This window comes from Artemia franciscana, chromosome 18 (assembly GCF_032884065.1).
Source record: "Artemia franciscana chromosome 18, ASM3288406v1, whole genome shotgun sequence".
NCBI classification, from domain to species: domain Eukaryota; kingdom Metazoa; phylum Arthropoda; class Branchiopoda; order Anostraca; family Artemiidae; genus Artemia; species Artemia franciscana.
The window spans coordinates 26,485,259-26,507,643 of NC_088880.1; the positions used below are offsets into that span (position 1 = coordinate 26,485,259).

General features: G+C 34.6%; 1 protein-coding gene across 1 annotated transcript; it reads right to left on the reverse strand.

Annotated features, from left to right (window-relative positions):
- Positions 1-315: 315 nt before the first annotated feature.
- On the reverse strand, positions 316-22,363 carry LOC136038817 (probable ATP-dependent RNA helicase DDX23). Its single transcript, XM_065722208.1, has 2 exons — positions 22,207-22,363; positions 316-2,604 (listed from the first exon to the last, which is right to left on the reverse strand). Exons 1-2 carry the CDS (start codon positions 22,272-22,274, stop codon positions 363-365), a joined length of 2,310 nt encoding a protein of 769 aa, XP_065578280.1. The 5' UTR covers positions 22,275-22,363; the 3' UTR covers positions 316-362.
- Positions 22,364-22,385: the final 22 nt, after the last annotated feature.

Genomic DNA, 22,385 nt, shown 5'->3' on the forward strand with positions numbered 1-22,385 from the left:
ATAACCATGATCATATATCCCAGTCACTTTTCTTTGTTGTTTATTTTGTAGAGTTAATCAATTTGGCAAGTAAGCATCTCACAACGTATTTGAGGGTAGGTATTGGTGCCGAATTACTTAGTTGATATTTTTCTTAACGAATATTCATGCTTCGTCTGATCCAAATAATCCTTTTATGTATTGGTGTCTACTACTTGTTTTCCTTCTGAAAAATTCTAAAAGGGTAAAAATTTTGCCAATTAGAGCAAATATTCACTGGTGTCTACGTAAAAAAAATAACACACATCCCCCTTACACATCTAAAAAAAAATCCTGTGTGTAAAAAAAAATTTAATAGCAATTAAATAAATCTATGGAAAAAATTAAGCAAAAATTTTTTCCTCTCTTCGTTTTTTTGTCATAACAGTTCCAGGTTTATGCTGTGCCTCTGGGTGATTTGCTAACTCTGGCGGGCATTGTGAAACAGGACTTGATAACAGTAGCTGCTTCAAGTCATAAAATAATGGACTGTCATCTTTGGTAAGGAAGGTAATAGCAACACCAGTTTTTCCAGCACGACCTGTTCGACCAATACGATGGGTATAATCTTCAATTGACTTGGCCATATCATAATTAATAACCAATGAAACATCTTTAATGTCTATACCTCTACCAGCAACATCAGTGGCAACCAAAATATCTTTGCCACCACCTTTCAAACTGGCTAAAGCAAATTCTCTTTGTTCCTGACCTTTACCACCATGTAAGGTGGTGGCATTATGGCCCATTTTTTCAAGACCCTTAGCCAGAATGTCTGCTCCCTTCTTTTGATTGACGAATATAAGAATAGGAGGTACAATTCCTCTATTAAGGATATCAAGTAATCTTTTACGTTTCTCGTTTTCTGATACCATGTAAACAAGCTGTTCAACACGCTCGACAGGTTTGCCAATAGAACCAATATAAACAATAGCTGGTCGACGAAGGTATGTCCTGGCAAGGCGTTCGACAGCAGGGGGCATTGTGGCAGTAAACATGACAGTTTGTCTATATTTCTTTTTTGATAGAAAATTAGCTCTTAATAATTCCATATCTTCTGCTTCATCAGTATCAGGTTTTTGATTTGTGACAGGCATATGCTCTAGAATTTTTTGCACATCAGGTTCAAAACCCATATCAATCATCCTGTCAGCTTCGTCAAGCACAATATATGTACAACGAGACAACACTAGATATCGATTTTCAAGGACATCAATCAGACGACCTGGGGTAGCAATAACTATTTCACAGCCAAGACGAAGGCGAAAACCTTGCTCTTCTCGAGACAGCCCACCAATAACAGCTACAGTTCTCATGCCCAGAGGGGTAGCAAACTTTATGCACTCTTCTTCTATTTGCTGAGCTAACTCACGGGTGGGAGCCATAATGATAGCATAAGGTCCTTCATCAGCTTGTTCAAAGCGCTCAATCTTAGGCAGAGACTGAATCCAAACGAAAAGAGGAAACAAAAACGCTAATGTTTTACCAGAGCCAGTTTCAGCAACACCGATAATATCGCGATTCTGTAAGCCGATGGGTATTGCTTGTCTCTGAATGGGGGTTGGCTCAAGATATCCAGCCTTATCTACTATTTCCATAAGTTCTTGGGGTAAACCTGCCTCTTTCCATGTGCGAAGAGGATTTGGTATTTTACCCCCTTTAAGCGAAATATTGTAGTCTTCACGAAATATACGCCAATCCCTTTCTGTCATTTCGTCCAGTTCTTTTTCTGACCAATGTCTGTCATCCCACTTTTGCTTATCCTCTTTGTGTTTTTCTTTACCAAGACGAACGGTTTCTTGGCTCTTTTCTTCATCAGTCCGTCTTTTTTCTAGTAGCTCACCATAAAATTTTGTATGCTCTTTTTTCTGTTGTTTAATATCAAGACCAGCAAGGTGACCTCGACCAAAAAATTGTATCTGGTGTCTTTCCTTATAAATTGGATTATAGTCAACAGATGTATCTTCATTGGCGTCCCAATCGAAAACAAACTTTCGCTCATTTAGGCGGCGCATTCGACGCCGTCTCTTTGCACCACCTAAATATCTTTCTTTTATAGCTTCCATTTCCTTTTCCTTATCTTTGTCGTCACCAAGCTTTAGGTCTCTTTCCCGATCATGTCTACTCTCACGGTCTCTATCCCGACCTCTGTCACGGTCACGATCCCTGTCTCTTTCTCGGTCCCTATCGCGTTCCCGATATCTTTCTGGCTCACGATATCGTTCCTGTTCACGATGCCGTTCAGGTTCTCGCTCGGCCTCTCTTTCATTGTGACCCCCGTGCATAAATAAAAGTCTCTTCTTTCTTTCTTCATCTTGAAGCCTTCGCATTTCTTCTGTTTGTTGTTGACGCCGTTTTAAAGCCTCTGCTTCACGTTCAGCTTTCGATAAAAATTTTGGTTTGCTTGCTGCTTCTTCTTCTGCTTTTTTCTTAGCAATCAGTTCTTCCAATGAAAATGGCTCTTTTCTTTTGTTATCTAATGAAAGCTTCTCGTCTTCTTCTTCTTCTACCTTGGTAACATCCTTCAGAACCCTGTCATTTTTGGACACTCTTTCAGCCTTTGGGCTCCGAGACCTGGATCGGCTCCTGAAGAAAAAAATCAAGCATTAAAACAAAAAAACAGGCATATATCATATGAAAACTTTATTTATTGATTTTATTTATACTAAGGATATTTATCGTCTATTATTGCTTAGATTTTCTTTATCTTTGAAACTATTAAAATTAGCTTCATAATCAACCTTGATAGCAGGCCAATGTAAAGGTTATTATTTAAATTATTTCTTATGATTCATTTATTTAGTCCCATCCACTACTCTCTTTATTTCTACTCTCTCCCTTTTTTATTTTTTTCACATAATTCTCTTTTAAAAAAGCCAACCAATAGAAAAATAATCATCACACACCTTAAGCACTTTTAGATTCATAGTTTCACCTCCCATTGGAAAATGCTCCCTTTTAAGACCTCCAAAAATTTGACAATGTGACAAGAGAGCCATTGCACGCCTTAAGCGCTTTGGGATTATAGTCAAATTTTTCATAGGAAAATGCTCTTTTTTTTCTCTAAGAATTTGGCAATGTGGTGACAGAGCCATAGCACAGCTTAAGCACTTTTATATTTTAGCTACATTAAAGGATCACCCGATCTTGTACATTATAAAAAAAAAACTTTAGTTTGTGTGACCAAACTATTTCTAATTGATTGGGTGATCTTGTCTTATCTTGCAGAGCTTAGGACATTTTGTCATTCAAAATATTATTTGTGTATTCATCTCAACTGCTACTACTAATGAGACTAGGACTACTACTAAAAGATAAGAGATCCGAACAAACAAAAAACTAAAAGCGGACAACTACTTTTTCAGAAAACCACTCATCTTTTCCTGTTTTGTACTGTAGACAGGGATATTCAGTTTTAATGAAACTTACATCATTAGAAAGTTTGGATTTTTTCGATTTAACAGAGCAGCATTTTCTTTTAAGTTAAGAAAGAGGCAGATTTAAAAAATATTCTAGCATATCTGCTATAAAACGCTAAAAATCAGCTCAAAGGAAATATCCAATTTGGTAGCTTTTAGAGTTTGCTTTGGTATTATCTGCTTCAATCGAAAACCTTGCTGACACAGGAAACATAAAACTTGACACTCTTTTCAATCGAATTTCACAGTCAAGCAACAGATTCTCAATAGCTCTCAATGGTAGCTAGTCTAATAGGAGAGTTGAAAAATAGACCCTTTGTCTTTGGGACGGTCAGTCGGCACTGATGCCTGCCAGATGATTTTAAGGCTTCGAACACTCTTACGTAACCAAAAAGGACGAATTCCTATGGCACTTCTCAGTTCTTGGGAGGGTCTTCAAACCTGGCCTTTAGAACGAAAGGAATAGCATGTGTGTACTTTATCATCTGAACAATATATATAGCGAGCCTGGTATCTTCAGAACCAAAGAAATAGCATGTGTGTATTTTATCATTTGAACAATATATATCAACTGCTCACCAAAATCTGATGACAGTGGTCAAGTAGGGTCCTGAAACATGGGTCCTCCAAAAAAAAAGGATTTGTCAGATGTTCTCCAGAGAAATTACGGATTCTTTTCGGTGCCCCTCAGAATAACCATATTTCGAACAGTAGGTTGTGCGAATAAAGCAGTTCTATTCCGCTTTCTAGGGCTATAATGAGAAAGGTTGAGATGGCTAAGGTGCACTCTGCAGAAGAAAAAAGACAGATTGTCCTTTTTGGCCACATGAAAAGCAGGTCTTCACCAATTTGGGTGGAACGAGGTCGTGAGGAAGGGTTTAATTGAAAGTAGAAATTCTTGGGAAAGTGTAAAGAGGGAGGCTTTGAATAGATTGGGATGGAAGAGGAGCATGCGTAGCTGTGTTAAAAGCTGCGTCAATTTCAGAAGTTTTGACCAAATATATAAATCTAAAAAGTCGACTAGCGTAGAAAATCTTTTTAAAGGGTCACTAAGTGAATTTAATATAGCCTATACTTGAACTATTATAAGAACATGAGATTTGGACGGGTATTAGCGCAAGATCTCAGGAATATTGCTAATAAGCTTAAGTATCAGTATGATTTCTTATGCAAATGGACATAATTCAAGACAAAAAGAAATGAATACAGAACACATTCAGTCTCATTGCATTACCTCAGTTTAAACAGCTGATTTTCTGTTAACTATTTGTTGGGAAGTGTAGTATTTTTCTTATGTATTTCACAATTCCTGAAGATGGTAATAAAAATAGCAGCTCACATAAAATTGCAGAGCTCGACCTCGTCGAGGACAAATGTTTTCTGTTTTTCTTCTGTATTTGTGACGTTTGGTTAGTGTACTTGACAGAGCGACAACACTGACAATGCAACGGAGGTATGTCATCTCTAAAGCCGGGAGTTCTGTCTCGTCTCCTGTTTTTATGGTCCACGTTTTGCATTTGTACATAGCGGTTTAGATGATCAGAGTAATGAACAGGGACATTTTCAGTTTATTTCATAAACAGTCAGCTTATTTTTTGGGAGTTCAATTTCTTGAAAACAAAAAAATCATGAAATATGGGTAAAAAACATGAAGTAAAACAGTAAAAAAAACACACGAAATATTTCTCAAGTATGGCCATCAATCCAAAGATATGATTCTTTTTATTGTTCTTAATCTAAGCATAAGAATTAAGCCGTAGAGTCGGGTTTAAAGTAGGTGATATAATCGAATCTTTTAGAGCCACTTTGAAGCAAAACTTATGAATTTGCAAAACACAGGTGACCAGAATTACATCCAATTTATAAATCATTGCTTGTCTATGTACTCCAGAAACAAAATGCTATATTCTTTAATGTTTCTGAAAACTTACTTTAAATAAATGAACTCTAGCTTAGCTTTTAAAACTACTCTACGTTTCATTTCTTCATTTAAAAAAATATTAGTCTTAAGAAATGAAAAAATAATCGGAATTCAACCAATATGTTAAAATTTTAACATTAAAACTAAGTTGTTCAATTAAGTTTGAACTATCTGACATGTAAATTTTTAAAACAGACAGCACAAAAACTTAAAATATAAGTTGAAAAACTAAATGGTTAGTTCTGAAACAAAACAAGCTAACAAAATAAAAGACTATATATATATATATATATATATATATATATATATATATATATATATACACATATATATATATATATATATATATATATATATATATATATATATATATATATATATATATATATATATATATATATATATATATATATAAAAATAAGTTGTCTGTCTGTGTGTCTGTCTGTGAATCAGGTGACGTCATGTTTCTGTGTTGACTGACGTCATGAAATTAGTTGTCGTCATTTTTGCTTTGACGGTGACGTCATTAACGGTATTTAAGACATTTGTTCACGGAAAAATGTTTAATTGTAAAATGACTGAAGAACCTACAATGGCAACAGCCGAGGAAGCTGCTCAAAGAGTTTATGCCAAAAAACTTGCTGCTGATAGAGAAAGTAAGAAAAGAAAGCGTTCCGAGGAATCACAAGAACAGCAAGAAAACAGGCTTGCGGCTAAAGAACGCAAAACCGCGCAGTTAGATGAAAATCCACCTGGACAGCGAGAGTCAAAACATATCAAAACTGAAAATGATAGCGATGATGATTGGGTTTGGGATTTTGACTTGGATAAGGTCATCAATGCCTACCAGATTTAAGTTAAAAAAACAAAGGTTCGTCGATATGAACTTCATAGTGACGCAAAAAAATAAAGAAGAAAAAGAAAACTGAAAAAAGAAAAAAGGTAAAAAACTAAAAAAAACTAAAAAGAAAAAACACTCAAAGAGAAATTACAGACCGGGACACAAATGACGACCGAGACAGAGGGAATATAAGTGACGACCGGGAACCTCAAAGAGAAATTACAGACTGGGACACCCGGACACAAATCACGACCGGGACACAGGGAATATAAATGACGACCGGGACACAGGGACACAACTACAACGGGGACGCCGGGGGCACAGGTGGGATATATAAATGACGACCGGGACACAGGGATTGTTCGAATAGAAATTACAGACCGGGACACAAATGACGACCGGGACACAGGGAATATAAATGACGACCGGGACACTCAAAGAGAAATTACAAACTGGGACACCGGGACACAAATGACGACCGGGACACAGGGAATATAAATGACGACCGGGACACAGGGACACATCATTAGAATAATGAGGTATAGATCTGAATACGGATTGTTTTTCCCATGGACAATTATATGTTGCATGTTCAAGAGTCAGTAAACCTGACAATCTATTTATATGCACAGACAATGGGACAGCGAAGAATGTTGTATATTCGCAGGTTTTACGTAGTTAAAAACATATATTTATATCTATCTCTATTCACAGGTGGGACACAGGGACACAACTACAATGGCGCGTAACTAATATGGCGCGTAACGACTTACGCGCGCGGGGGGGCTTGGGGGGGCGCGAAGCGCCCCACCAACTAGGTGTTGGGGTGGCGCGAAGCGCCACCCCAACAGCTAGTATATATATATATATATATATAAACTTTTAAAAAAAGAAGACATACGAAAGACATACGAAAATAAAAAGACACAACTTGAAATAAAAATTATTTTTAGTAAAGCGAAAATAAACCTCCAGAAGACTTAGGAAGTGACACTCCTGTCAGTAGTAATTTCTGTTCATTTTAAGTTTGAATTATTATTTGACTTTATTTCTGCTGCTCTTTGGTTTAATGTAGTTCTTTACTTTTCTTGGAAAAAGTATTTCCCAAACTTCTTCTTTTAAAACATTTTATGAGGTATCCTTTCAGCCTGAATGGGAATAAGACCCTCTTCTCTCTTCTTGATGTTGCAGCCAGACCAGATGGATAAAATAAAAAAAAAAAAAAAAAAAAAAAAAAAAAAAAAAAAAAAAAAAAAAAAAAAAAAAAAAACAACTAAATATTTTCAGGATATTCCAAAACAGATGTCAGTTTCCTTTTGAGTTGATGAAGATTGGATACATGATTTGGAGTTGGTAAGGCTTGGCATTATGATTTGGATTTCAGTCAAGGAGCCTCTACAAGCTGGATTTTGATATAATGTGATGTTGAGAAATTGAAAAAACAAATGGGGAATTGGAAATAAATTGACAAAAAAGTCTCAAACTGAATGAGGTGAAAAGCATGGTGTTAAAGAATTGGACAATATACTCTTTATGCATCTTCCTGCTTGTAAAGACACATTTCTAAAGATAATTTTGTGAAGTAAAACATCAAAGATAAATCGGGCTTGAAAATGTACACTAAAGAACTATAGAACAATGAAAAATCATATCCAGTTGGCATTGGTTTTACTTGCCCTATTTTTAAAATTTTTTTCCTAACATTGTTGATGGAAAGAGGGGCTATCATGTGAAGTGATTTTGTCAGCCTATTAACTCAAACTTGTTTTTCTACATAAAAAGTTAGGAATACTTAAACAAATTAAGGTTAAGAAAATTGAAAATACTACTAGAAGACAATATTTCAGACAATACTAAAACTACAACTATAGACAACTCACTGCAACATCAACCTACCTGATGCCAACACAACTATACATGCTCATCCTCACCCCAATCTATTCAAAGCTTGCCTCTTTTTGTTTTCTAAAGAAGTTCTAATTACTCTATAATATTTCTTTATGACCTCCTCCCACCCCGTTCAGCAATAACTTGCTTTTCGTTTGGTCCTACATGATTGGCCAACAAGGACAAACTTTGGCAATCTGTCAACCTTCATATTCAGAACATCTCAACCTTTCTCTCATTATGGCCTTTGAAAGATGATAAAACCACACTTTTCATACAGATTACTGTTTGCAATATGGTCAGTCAGACAGGTACCCAAAACAATCTGTAGATAACATCTCTGGGAAACATCTTGCCTTTGACTTTTGAAGACAGTCTGACTTTTGGAGCACCCACATTTCAGAACCATACTTGATCCTGCAATCACTGTAGTTTCCAATACTCAAGTCCTGATTTGCAGACTAATCTTCCCATGCTCCCAAATTTTTTCTACTGTGAAATAGCACCCTGGACCTTGGCTTCTTTTAATATTTTCACTGTATCCACCATCTTTGCTAATAATAATACATATGTAAGTGAAGCTGTCCCCAATCTTTTCATTACCCAACATAATCTCTTGACCTTCACTTATTCCCACTTTCAGTAGCTTTGTCTTCTTAATGTTAATTTAGGGCTAGTGCCCAAAAAATTGAAACCTAAACAAATTTATGTTCTTATTTCTAAAAATGGACGATGCAGCCTTTGTACATTCTTTAAAGCTTTTGTGAATTCTTCTCTTACTTCTTTTTTCAGAATAAATTCTTGTAAAGAGTGCAGGTTCTAAATCATACAGATTCTTCTCAAAAATTATGTTCTACTCTGGTTTTATTACAGTGTTTAGTTCAGGAGAGACCATGCACACAAGCATTACTACTACTACTACTACTACTACTACTACTACTACTACTACTACTACTACTACTACTACTACTACTACTACTACCTACTTTGCTAGGTAGAACATGAACACACCCCTTGATGCACCTGTTTCAAATCTTTTTTCAGGTACATTTGTTACTACTGTTCAAAATTCCAATTTGAATCCTTAAAATGACACTCCATTTTTTTTGGCACAGGTAACTAAGATGAAAACATGCAGTTTACTTCAATATCTAATACTAAGATCATATTTAACAATCGTATGTTCTACATGCGTTGATTTGTTAGAATCAAATCTAAATTCAACAATTTATAAATCATTAGTTTTGTCATTTCAGCATTTAATAAGTTGGAAACGTTGGTAGCCTTTTCAGGAAAACTTTTCTATTGCCATAAGTTGAAAAAAGTTAATAAAAAAAAAGGGTTTCCTTTTTAGCAATAAACTTAGCAGTAAAATTGTGAATTTATTTTGAATGCTGCCCTAGTGAAAATAAGTAGCTTTTTAAAAAATTAAAAAATAAACAAAATTAATAAGATTGCTGATGATAAATGAATGATTTAAATCAAAATAAAATGAATGAAATCAAAATAAAAAAAAAAATATATTGCTGAAACATAATAGCATTGCAGCCATAATGGCACTGCAAACCTCCTCCCCCACATCTAATGGAGACAGATATAGTCCTTGGCTTCATTTGAAAATCTGCTGATTTTTGTTTTTGCCTTTTTGTTTTTTTGCTTATTTCAAACAGCAGTTGGTCTAATTCTAAAAAAAGAAGAAAATCGTTATAGCTTCTACACATTGTATAAGGCTACATTTGGTGCCACCACAAGTAAGGGTGCAAATTTAACAGCAGTGATTATTGTATTTGGAAGGAGCGTTGTGCCAATTTTATTCCATTTGTTTATTTACAATTTTCTTCAAATTTTGTTGATTGAAGCAATGTGTAATTTATCTTATTTTTTCTCAATTTGTTGAAGAAAATCAACTTGAAATTTCTGGACTTAAAAATACACCCATGAATTAACAGAAGCATTTAATAACATGAGAGCACCCTAAGAATTATAAATTGTAAAATTTATCAGACTGGATTTGAATTAATCTGAATAATGTGGGTATTGGGATTCAATGGGATAAAGACTTAAAGGGTATTTTAATAAGCCAACAGGGCAAGGTGTCACTTCAAGCGTATAAATGAAACTAGCAACAGTAGCGATGAATTCATTTGGGAAGAATATTAAAAGGCACATTCATTGGTGTGCTTATCTTCTGCCTAACAGAATAGCAAAATCGAAAATTTATCCTTTTGGACACAATTCACTATGAGGAGTTTCTTGACATCTTTGAAACTAGGTTTGTTATAAGGAAACTTCGAGAAATGCTTCCTAAGCCTTAACTACACCAGGGAAGTCATTTGAAGCATAGACCTCCATGGCTTCCATCCCTAAAGGGCACTAATTTTTATTAATTTTCCCTTGCATTATGTAAAAAAAATGAATATTTTAGAACTAAATCTATAGCACATATTTAGAACTGAATTGGACATTTTAAACTTGAAGAACAAAGTATCACTTTAAGGGCTCAAAATCAAATTTGCAAGATTAGTACATTCCCAACACAGTAAAGATACCTAGACAGTACAGTCATCCTAAAAAAATGTCGCCTAGTTTTGGCGCGTATAGAAGCTCCTCCCATTCCCTTTTTAAGCGATTCATTGTATATTTCCCAGTTGCTCGATCAACTTTGAAAAATGGTGCGAGCCTGTATTATTTATGATTGCCAAAGCAGAAAGAAAAGTGGTGAGCCAGCGAGGTAGTTCACTACTGTCCCATCTCACAAGTATGGCTTATGACTTGACTTGGTGGTGGATCCGAGATTTATAAGGGGGGGGGGGGTTATTAAATTTTAGAAAATATGGAAATTTCCAGTGGTAACTGCTGATCAACATTGCAACAGAAAAATAGCCGGAATTCCATAAATAGCAGGAGAAGGATATGCGAAGTGGCGGGACTATTTGAAATTTGCCACAAATGGGCAACCTAATAGTTTTAGCACATATTATCTATTACATTTCACAATAGTCTGTGGTCTTAGATAGTAATATTACGCCATGGAGTGTCAAAACTTTTTCTTCTTGGTAGGGAAAAATATTCCCTTGAATTTTTCCTCCTTTATACTCTTTTCTGGGCCATAGAAATGTCCTTCAAGATTTGATGTAGCACCCTTGATTTTCTTCTAATAACCAGTGGAATAGCCTATCCAAGAAAACACAAAACGTCTGTTAAGAAATGTTTGTCATGAAATTCTTAGTGAGTTTTTAGAAAATTGAAGGACATCAAAAGAATTGTATTTATATTATGAAAAGAATATAAAGTAATGCTTATTGTTATTATTGTTGTAAATATTCTGCCACAAACTTGCAAATTACGTAAGACTTCTCATCAGAAAGCATTTTATAATGACTTCTTAAGTTAACCCTAATGATTCTTTTCATGATATTAAATAAAAAAACAAGTTTTTTAAATGAAAGTAAGGAGCGACATTAAAACTTAAAACGAACAGAAATTACTCCGTATATGAAAGGGGCTTTTCCTTCTCAAAGCCCCGCTCTTTACGCTAAAGTTTGACTCTTTCTCTTAACTCTACATTTTAAAACAGTAAAAAACTTTAGCGTAAAGAGCGGGGCGTTGAGAAGGAAAAGCCCCTTTCATATACGGAGTAATTTCTGTTCGTTTTAAGTTTTAATGTCGCTCCTTACTTTCATTTAAAAAACTTCTTTTTCTTATTTAATTTCTGAACGTTTTTGAATCAATGCATGTTTTGATTTTGCCTCTCCGCAGAGGAATAATTAAAACGAAATTTGTATATTTATTTTTTTTGGCTAAATGGCTTTCTCATAATTTTGATCGAATGATTTTGAGAAAAAAGAGCGGGGAGGAAGCCTAGTTGCCCTCCGATTTTCGGTTAATTAAAAAGGCAACTAGAACTTTTAATTTTTTACGAATCTTTTTATAAGTAAAAGATATACGTAACTTATAAATTAGCTTACGTAAAGAACTTTTGTATTCTCATGTTTTTATTACATATATGAGGGGGTTCGCCCCCTCGTCAGTACCTCGCTCTTTACACTAAAGCTTAAATTTTGCCCCAATTCATTAAGAATGACCCCCTGAATCACAAAAGCCGCAGAATAAATAGTTGAAATTACTAAAAATACTTTAGCGTAAAGAGCGAGGTATTAGGAGGTGAGCCCCTCATATGGGTAATAATTTCTGTTCGTTTTAAGTTTTAATGCTGCTGCTTACTTCCAGCTGAAAAAAAAATCTTTTTCATATTTATTTTTTCATTGTTTTTTTTAAGTAAATCCTGCGCTCCCTTCATGGAAATTTTCTTCCCCCATAACAAATTCCTCGGTGGAAAGTTTCCCCAGCATATCCCCCTCTTCTCAACCCCTGCCTCCAATCAAAAAATCCTCCTGAAAACGCCTGTACACTTCCCAATAACCATTACTAAATGTAAGCACTAGTCAAAGTTTTGAACTTGTAACCCCTCCCACGGGGACTGTGGGGGAGTAAGTCGTCCCCAAAGAAATAGTTATAAGGTTTTTCGACTACGCTGAATAAAATGGCTATCTCAGAATTTTGATCCGTTGACTTTGGGAAAATAATTGGCGTGGGAGGGGGCCTAGGTGCCCTCCAATTTTTTTGGTCACTTAAAAAGGGCACTAGAACTTTCCATTTCCGTTAGAAATAGCCCTCTCGCAACATTCTAGGACAACTCGGTCGATACGATCACCCCTGGGAAAAGAAAAAACAAAAAAAAACAAACAATCAAATAAACACGCATCCATGATCTGCCTTCTGGCAAAAAATATAAAATTCCACATTTTTGTAGATAGGAGCTTGAAACTTCTACAGTGGTGTTCTCTGATACGCTGAATCTGATGGTGTGATTTTCGTTAAGATTCTATGACTTTTAGGGGGAGTTTCCCCCTATTTTCTAAAATAACGCAAATTTTCTCAGGCTCGTAACTGTTGATGGGTAAGACTAAACTTGATGAAACTTATATATTTAAAATCAGCATTAGAATGCGATTCTTTCGATGTAGCTATTGGTACCAAAATTCCATTTTTAGAGTTTTGGTTAGTATTGAGCCGGGTTGCTCCTTACTACAGTTCATTACCACGAACTATTTGATTAAATAAAAAAACAAGTTTTTTCTAACTGCAAGTAAGGAGCAACATTAAAACTTAAAACGAATAGAAATTATTTCGTATATGAAAAGGGTTCGCCCCTCTGCAACGTCCCGCTCTTTACGCTAAAGTTTGACTCTTTGTCACAACTCTACTTTAAAAGAAAAGAATAAAAAAAAACTTTAGCACAAAGAGCGAGGCATTGCGGAGGGGAGAACCTCTTTCATATACGGAATAATTTTAGTTCGTTTTAAGTTTTAATGTCGCTCCTTACGCGCAGTTAAAAAAAAACTTGTTTTTTTTTCATTTAATTTCTGAACGTTTTTGAATTAATGCATGTTTTGATTTTGGCTCACCGCACCTGAATAATTAAAACAAAATTTGCATATTAATTTTTTTTTTACTAAATGGCTTTCTCATACTTTTGATCGGACGATTTTGACAAAAAAAGGGGTGGGGGAGGAGGCCTAGTTGCCCTCCAGTTTTTGGTTCCTTAGAAATGCAACTAGATTTTTTATTTTTTTATTTTTTGTACGAACGTTTTTGTGAGTAATAAACATACGTACCTTACGAATTAATTTACGTAACGAACTTCTAAATTTATGTATTTTTATTACGTATAGGAGTGGGGGTGTTACGTATACGCCGTTTCAATACCTCGCTCTTTACACAAAAGCTTGAACATCTTTAAGAATGACCCCTGAATATCAAAGGCTGTAGAATAAATAGTTGAAATTACTAAAAATACTTTAGCGTCAAGAGAAAGGTATTGTGGAAGAGACGAACCCCCTAATATACGTAATATTTTATGTTCGTTTAAAGTTGTAATGCTACTTATTATTTCCTGGTGAAAAAAATTATTTATCTTTTGATTGTTTATTTTTTAATAATGATAGAAAATCCTACGCCCCCTTCATGGAAATTCTCTCCTCTCATGATAAATTCCTCCATGGGAAGATCCTCCAACGTGACCCTCTTCCCCCTTCCACCCCAACATGAAAAAGTATCTTGAAAACGTCTGTACACTTCATAATAACCATTACTATATGTAAACGATGGTCAAAGTTGGTAACTTGCAGCCCCTCCCTCAGGGACTGTGGGGGATTGAATTGTCCCCAAAGACAGTTATTAGGTTTTAGAATAAGCTGAACGGAATGGCTATCTCAAAATTTTGATCCGGTGAACCACCAATGGACTTGCTTGCATAATTTGTTGTAGCTTCATTATTAATGAAGGGGGAGCACTAATTCATTATTAATAAGGGGAATTAATGGGGGAGCACTAGAACTTTTGGTTTCCGTTAGAGCCAGCCCTTTCACGATATTATAGGATCACTGGGTCGATACGATCACCCCTACGAAAAAAAAAATAAACAGGCATCTGTGATCTGTCTTCTGGCAAAAAAAAATACGAAATTCCACATTTTGTAGATAGGAGCTTGAAACTTCTACAGTAGGGTTCTTCAATCCAGTGAATCTGATGGTGTGATTTTCTTTAAGATTCTATGAGTTTTAGAGAATGTTTTCCCCCTATTTTCTAAAATAAGGCAGATTTTCTCAGGCTCATAACTTTTGATGGGTAAGACTAAACTTGATGAAACTTATATATTTAAAATTAGCATTAAAATGCAATCCTTTTGATGTAACTATTGTAATCAAAATTCCGTTTTTTAGAGTTTCGATTACAATTGAGCTGGGTCGCTCCTTACTATAGTTTGTACTATAGTATACTTATGTACTATAGTTTGTATAGTGTTACTATAGTTTCTGCTTACTTACTATAGTTACCACAAAGTGTTTGATTTCCAGTTTGGGGTTATGTGCAAGTTGGTTTTTAACTTGGGAAGTTTCAGAATTATGTTAAGATTATTTACAATGATTTAATCATTCTAGTTACCAAGTTTATTGTCAGTTGCTAATAAAACTTTGTCTCGTCCAGGGCATGTTTGAAGCCAGAGGGAAGGGGGTATTGCCCCTCACTAGATCCACCAATGGACTTGCTTGCACAATTTGTTGTAGCTTCATTATTAAGCTTTAATATGACATAGCAAAAGACTTTTGCAGATACTAAAACAAATTATTTTAGTCATGCCCATTTCTAGGATTTTCTTTTTTGGAGAAGGGAGAAATTCTTTTTTGGAGAATAATCTTTTTTTTTTAATCTTTACATTCAGTCCTCGTTTTAGCTGTCTTGGCATAATTAGATTCGCTTTCTAAAAAAACTGTTCTAGGTAAAGCTTTGAGCGGTTGCTAACAGAATTTTATAATAAAGTGTTGTAAAGAACAAGTACAAAGTAAAGAACAGTGTTGGCACAAAGTGTTTTTATTTATTCTTATTTTTTTTTTTTAGACCAGGGTACTCCATAGTATTGAAGGAGTTGTTGTAGAAACTTTTGTTTCTACAACATTCAAAAGGCTCATTCAATAAGAGTGAGCCCTCAAAAAGCTCATTCAATAGGAAATTAAAAGTACTAGGGCCCTTTTTAATAGTTAAAAGTTATTGGAGGTCAAGAAACCCCCCCCACGCCCATCATTTCCCCAAACACATCCAATCAAAATTTTATGATAGCCATTTTCTTCAGCGTATTTAAGAACTCTGGAAGTTATGCCTTTGAAGATGACCCCCACAGCCCTCAGGCCAAGGGGTGTAAGTTACACCCTGGGGGCATATAACGTTTTTAAAGAAAAGGCGGGCATATAAAATTTGGAGGGGGCTCATTGGATAAGTAATCATAAGTTCAAGTGCCCTTTTCAAGATTCAAATTGATCAGAGGGCAGCTACCCTGCCCCCATTCCCACATGTTGTTTTTTTTCCCAAAATGCAACCAATAGAAATTTTGAGATAACAATTTTATTAAAAATAGTTTGAAGATCATGTAACAAGGCTTTTGGTGTTGAAAAAAACCACCAGAGCCTAGGGGCAAGGTGTAAGTTATACCCTGGGGCAATTAAGGTTTATATGGAAGGATTGGTTGCATAAGCTTTAGAGGAGGCTCATTTGGTTGAAAATTTTAAGACTCACTTTTTAGACCCTTTTAAGACATAAAAGCGATGGAGGTCAATTAGCACCCCTCCTCCAGCTACCCGTTTCACCAAATGCATCTGACTGAAATTGTGAGATAGCTAAAATTGACGGAGCCCCCCTCCTGAATAGCTCTCTTTTCACCAAACGCGTCTGATTGAAATTGTAAGATAGCCACTTTGTTCAAAATAGTCCAAAAAAGATATAACTATGCCTAGATGGTTGAAAAAACTCCCTGAGCCCTGGGGCAAGGATCATAAGTTATGTCCTAGGGTCATATAAAGTTTTTATGGAATGAGTGGTTGTAAAAACTTCATACAGGACTCATCTGATTTGAAATTTGAAGTTCTTCAAGTCCATTGTTTCCCCAGAAATATCCAGTCACAATTTTGAAATAGTAATTTTGTTCAGAATAGTTGAATGGTCAGGAAATTATTTCTTTGAGGATGACAACCCCCCCACAGCCCTCAAGGCAAAGGTTTTTAAGTTATACCCTGGGGGAATATAAGGTTCTTGGAGGGGGTTCATTGGATTGGTAATCAGAAGTTCTGGTGCCCTTTTCAAGAGTCAAAGTGACTTGAGAAAAGCTAACCCCCCCCCACACACACACACGTCATATTTTTCCGAAATACATCCAATAGAAGTTTTGAGATAGTGATTTTATTCAAAATAGGCCAAAGGTCACATACACAAGGCTTTCAAGGTTGATACAAACCACAACAGTCTGGGGGCAAGGGTTGTAAGCTATAACCCAGGAACATTTAAGGTTTTCATGGAAGGGATGGTTGTATAAACCTTAGAGGTGGCTTGTTTTGGAAGTTCTACTTTCCTTTTAAGAGTCAAAAGTGATATTTTTTTGGAACAGCTTATAATGTCAAGGTGAAATTCTAGGGCATCAGGATAGGGATTTTCAACTGACCAAAAGGCAAGATGTACATGCTACTATCACTATTAATACTGCTGCTATTACTGTTACTACTACTACTAACACATCACTAACACTACAACTACTTCTCCTACTACCACGGCAACTACTGTGATACTAGTACTATTGAGTCTAAGTCTATGATGATAAAATTTTTTTAGAATATTGATGGCAAATTCAAACTAACAAATGACATTATGTGCATTTATATTGTCAAAATAGTATATCTTAAGAATTGGGTTGTGGTTTGGAACTCTCAGAGCATGCTTAAAGGGGAAGACCAATTGACCAAAAGGCAATATGCACACACTACTACCACTGCTACATTTATCAATTCTAATGCTACTATTACTGTTGCTCCAACTACTAATTCTATTGCAACTACTTGTAAGGGTAAGATCACTAAGATGAAATTTTCAAGAAGTATATGAATACATAGGTTATCAAAAAGGCATATCAACAATGTCACAGCAATGGCTAATTGTATTAAATTGAGTGTTAATACTACTGCTATGACTACTATTACCACCATAACTGAGGGTATGAAGGTGAAACTTTCAGAGAATTTTTGAGGGGATGGTAAACTGAATCACAACATGTCATCCATATGGACGTTGTCAAAAGGGCATATCACCAATATCTCAAGAATAGTTTTATGTAGGAAATTGAAACTTACAAGGTTTGTTGCAGGGGATGTTGAACTAACCAAAAGACAATATTTGCATCATAATACTACTGCTTTCATTTCTACTCCTATAGCTACTACTAATGCTACTAAATCTAAGACTATTACTATTAATTATACTGCTACTACTATAACTACTGGTGCTACAACTTATGCTCCTAAAACTAAGGGTATTAAGGCCAAAATTTTGGGCAATATTGAAACTGCTTTTAACAAAATCAAAACACACTGCCCAAATAGATTGTCAAGAGGGCATATCAGCAATGCTTCAGAAACAGTTGATGGTATTAAGTTTAAAATTTCACTGAATGTGGAAGTGAATGTTGAAAAAAACAAAACAAAGGCATTATGTGCATACTGTTACTAATAATACTACTGCTACTACAACTATTGCTACTACACAAGCTAAGAGCATTAAGGTGAAGCTTTCAAAGAATATTTAGGTGGATACTAAACTAAATGAAAATGAACTATGGTTCTGTAGATTGTCAAAAGGGAGACAAAGTAATATAACAATAACAGCTTACATGTTATTAAGTTAGGCCTTTCAGGGTAAGTTGTGGTAGATTTTGAACAAGCCAGATTGCAGTATGTGAATACTTTTAATGTTACTTCAACAATTACTGTAACTAATGACAGTAAGGTCATTCAGTAGAAACTTTTAGGGAATGTTTATGGGAGTTTCAATTAAACAAAAAACAACTATATGCATACAGATATTAAAAGGGCATATAAGCAATATCATAGGCAGCACTGCTCTATCACAGCCAGCGATATCATTGATACTTCTAAAGGAGCCAATTTGTTTTGAAATTAAAAGTTCTAGTGCCCTGTTTAAGACTCAAAAGTGATTAGGGGACTTCTTCAGCTCATAATTTTCCAAAAACTTCCAAAGAAAATATTAAGACAGCCATTTTGTTCACCACAGCTGAACAGTTAAATAACTATTTCTATAGGGTAATTGGGTAGGTCAATCCCCCCCCCAGTTATTCAATATGCCCATTAGGTTATGCTGAAAAACTAAAAGTTGCTTTAATTTAACTAAATCAAAAGAGTATTGCATCCAAGGTGTCAAAGATCATAGATAGATTTTTTTGGGAATGGTATCAAGTTTAATTTTTCAGGTTAACCAGAGGAGTTATAAAACTAAATTAAACACTATTATTTGGGTTAAGATTTTCAAAAGAGTATATATTGTTAAAATTTGTAGAGAATTTTTCTCTAGCACACAAATGACAGGCCAAACTATAAATTTTTAAAGAAAAATTGAAAAAGATTTAAACTATTATTTTATTTTTCCCTGAAAAAGACTATGTCAATATAAACCAACAGAAATTAATTTTTCTATAAAATAAGTTTTTCAAAAAAAGTAAAGAACTCCATTAAACAAAAATGGGCAGAAATAAAATCAAATAATCTACCAATCATAAAGCTACCAGAAATCAGTATCAATAAGTAAATGAAACCCAAAACAAAGAGAAATTACAGTAAATAACTAAGCCAAACTCAAAATGAGAAGAAATTAACTTGAGTAGGGCTCATAATCCCTATATTTTCTCAAGAAAAGAGCATAATTTGCACTTTACTGAAATTTGTTTAAGCATTTTCACTTTTATAGCTTTAATATATCAAAAATTATTGCAAGTTCAAGGAATAAATATCAGTATATGTATATTAAACTGACAAAGCACATTCATTTGTAATTTTTTACTAAAATAAAAATTATGTTCTTTCTTTAGAAACTTGAACTGAATGTTCAAATTGGATATCTCAGTTGGTATTTTACAAAACAGAAGAAAGTGGAGTGGACTTTAAAATTATCAGCATGTGTAAGAACCTTCCAGAAGGGTGCAAATGTAGAACATGTAGGGGAGAGCAACACTTGTACAGTATTGACAGATAACAGGGATTGAAAAAAGCTTAGCAGAGACTATAGGAGCATATGAAGCTAACATGTTGCATTTGATGTATTCTGTTAAGAGATGATGAGTATGAGAAATTGTATTTCCAATTTGATCTTTGAATTTCCAAGTACAAATTCATCAAAAAGAGGGCTTTTCCAGTTAAAAAGCACAACATTGAACTTTTCAGCATTGAATTCAAGACCAGTTTTAAAGTGTTTGAAGATTTTCAGAAATTTTTTGTAAGTTTGGATATGTTGCCATGTTGAAAGCCAAATTGACATGAAGGCATGTGACGTTTTTCATGAAGCTTTTTTATGAACAGAAGATTCATAAAGCTTACATAAACTGGTTGATACAGTTATGGGTCTGAAAGGCCATTTAAAAGTGCAGCACCATCATTTTTGAGATGTAAAGAATGAATTGTATTAATGCCTTGTGACATCTTTGGCTTAAGGTGCATAATAGCATCAGCCACAGACATTGCAGATACTGCATAACCAGAGTCAGGGCTAAAATTTGTCAAGCTCTTCAACATATTTATGTTCAAATTAAGGATCTGGTGGAGAGGATTTGGCCTCAGAAAGAAACTCAATCAGAACATCAGAAGTGGAAAGTAAGTTTTGAGGCTCCTTGGCAGAGCCATAATTGAAGGAAATTAGGGTTATATTTGATTTTTTTTTTGTGCTGTTAGTCCTGTTATTTGCTTACAGTGATTCTGAGGTTCCTTGGCAAACCTTCTTTCTTGCAATGCAGATGGAATTACCAGGTCAGGACAGTGTTTAGTTATAGACACTTAATATTTTGTGAAGGTTATTTTTTAGTTAAAATGGCAGATGATGAAATAATTCAAAGCCATGCTTAATAAGTTTGTATTTTAAAACTCCAAATTTAAAGCATTATTTTGGACTAATAGAAATAAATGACAGAAATCAATATGGAAGAATATTGGTCTTGGTAAAAAAAAAAAAAAAAAACAAAAAAAAAAAAAAAAAAAAAAAAACAAACAAACTAAAGTTATCTTAGAGAAATAAGACTTTTTTTTAAATCACTATCCCAACCCCACAAAGGGGTAAATTTGGACTTCAGAGTCAACAAATCTAATGATTACACAAAAACTGGCAAAAATACAAAAACAACAACAAAAAAGAAAAATCACAATGAATAGGCTAATCATTTGTTAGTGAATAGTTTAACTGTAAAAAACCTTGGTATACCATGATCTTAATAGCACCAAATCAGTTGGTACAAAATCTGGTATAAGCTTAGAATTGGGACTGTTGAGAAGAAAACATTTAAATAAACAAGTCTTATTTCATAATAAGCAAAATAGTTTAATTGTAGTTAATACATTTAGACTACAGTAAAATTTAAGACAGGCTACATTTTGCTTTCTTGGAAAGGGGGTTAGGTTAGGAAAATGGAACTATTAGGCTATGAATTTAGGACCAAAAATATACTCTTGGAGGTTATTATTAAGCTTCTATGTTAACTGTCTTTTAATTTCTAATTCTTAGAAATTAGCTCACTTGACTGGTTTAGCATATAGGCCTACCTATTAAAATTTTGATTTAAAAAAATTACCTTAGTTTTTGGTTTAAGTTTCTTTTCTCTAGTCTTAGTCTTGTAAATGCTATTCCTGTTATTTGAGTAGAATTTTTAGCCATATCAATAGGTTTTTTCTAAATTTAAGAAATTGTGGATCTTTGAAACCTCATAAATTGGGGTTGGATGAAGTTGTGAAGCTGAAAACAGTTTTCATGAAGGACACTTCATTTTAGCAAAAGATCTATTTTGAAAGATTTCACTTTGATGATACAAATACTTTTTAAGGTCTCTGAAGATCACTAGCCTCTGGAGGTAGAAGAAGTGGGTGTAAGTAGTTTGAAAACTTTCCCAGGACATATTTTGGTCTGTAGATCCATTCCTGAAAGTTTCATTTTCCTAATCTAACCCTTTTCAAAGATAGTAAAAAGTAGGCTAGATTGTCTAAAATTTAACCTTAGGATACAATTCTACAGTACTTTTCCAACCTTCCAATAATATGCAAATATATACCCCAATTCATACATTTCTCTTGGATTTTGCCATGTGTCACTCTTGTTTCAACCTATCTACCCTCAACACTGATAAAATCACTGGTAACAATACAGATAAGATCAAGTAACAGAAAAACACAAGGGAAAAATATAATTTGGTCTATATATTTGCACACTAGGGGAGAAGGAAAATGGTGGTGAATTGGTGAATATATACTGTAGTGTAAATGCAGTCACACGGTGTTGACTGAGTTGCCATTATTCTAAGATTTATTTTAGTATGCTTCCTTCTCAAAAGCCTCAAGTCTAGGCTTCTACCAAAATAAATGGCAAATTTGTAGAATCCATCCTCCCCCCTAAACACTTGTTTAGGGACACCTCAACTCTAGACTACCTATCTTTTGTCCTATTAAAAGTTTAGCATATAAATTATTCACCGTGATCTTTTTCTACGGAATCTATCTGGACTACGGTATCTTAGGCTAGTATGTCTGTCTCTGTCCATCTTCACTTCTTTCAAAATTCGCTATATGGAAGGCTATCCTCTCAAATTGCGAAAAATGTTTTGTTTCTTCTGCAACTCAATGGATTTTTAAGCGACCTCTATAATGTGGAA

Coding starts and splice junctions, on each gene's coding strand:
- LOC136038817 (XM_065722208.1), bottom strand. CDS start 22,274: ATGGACAGAGACAGACATACTAGCCTAAGATACCGTAGTCCAGATAGA. Junction 2,605..22,206: donor TTCCGTAGAAAAAGATCACG/GTGAATAATTTA, acceptor TTTTTTCTTCAG/GAGCCGATCCAGGTCTCGGA.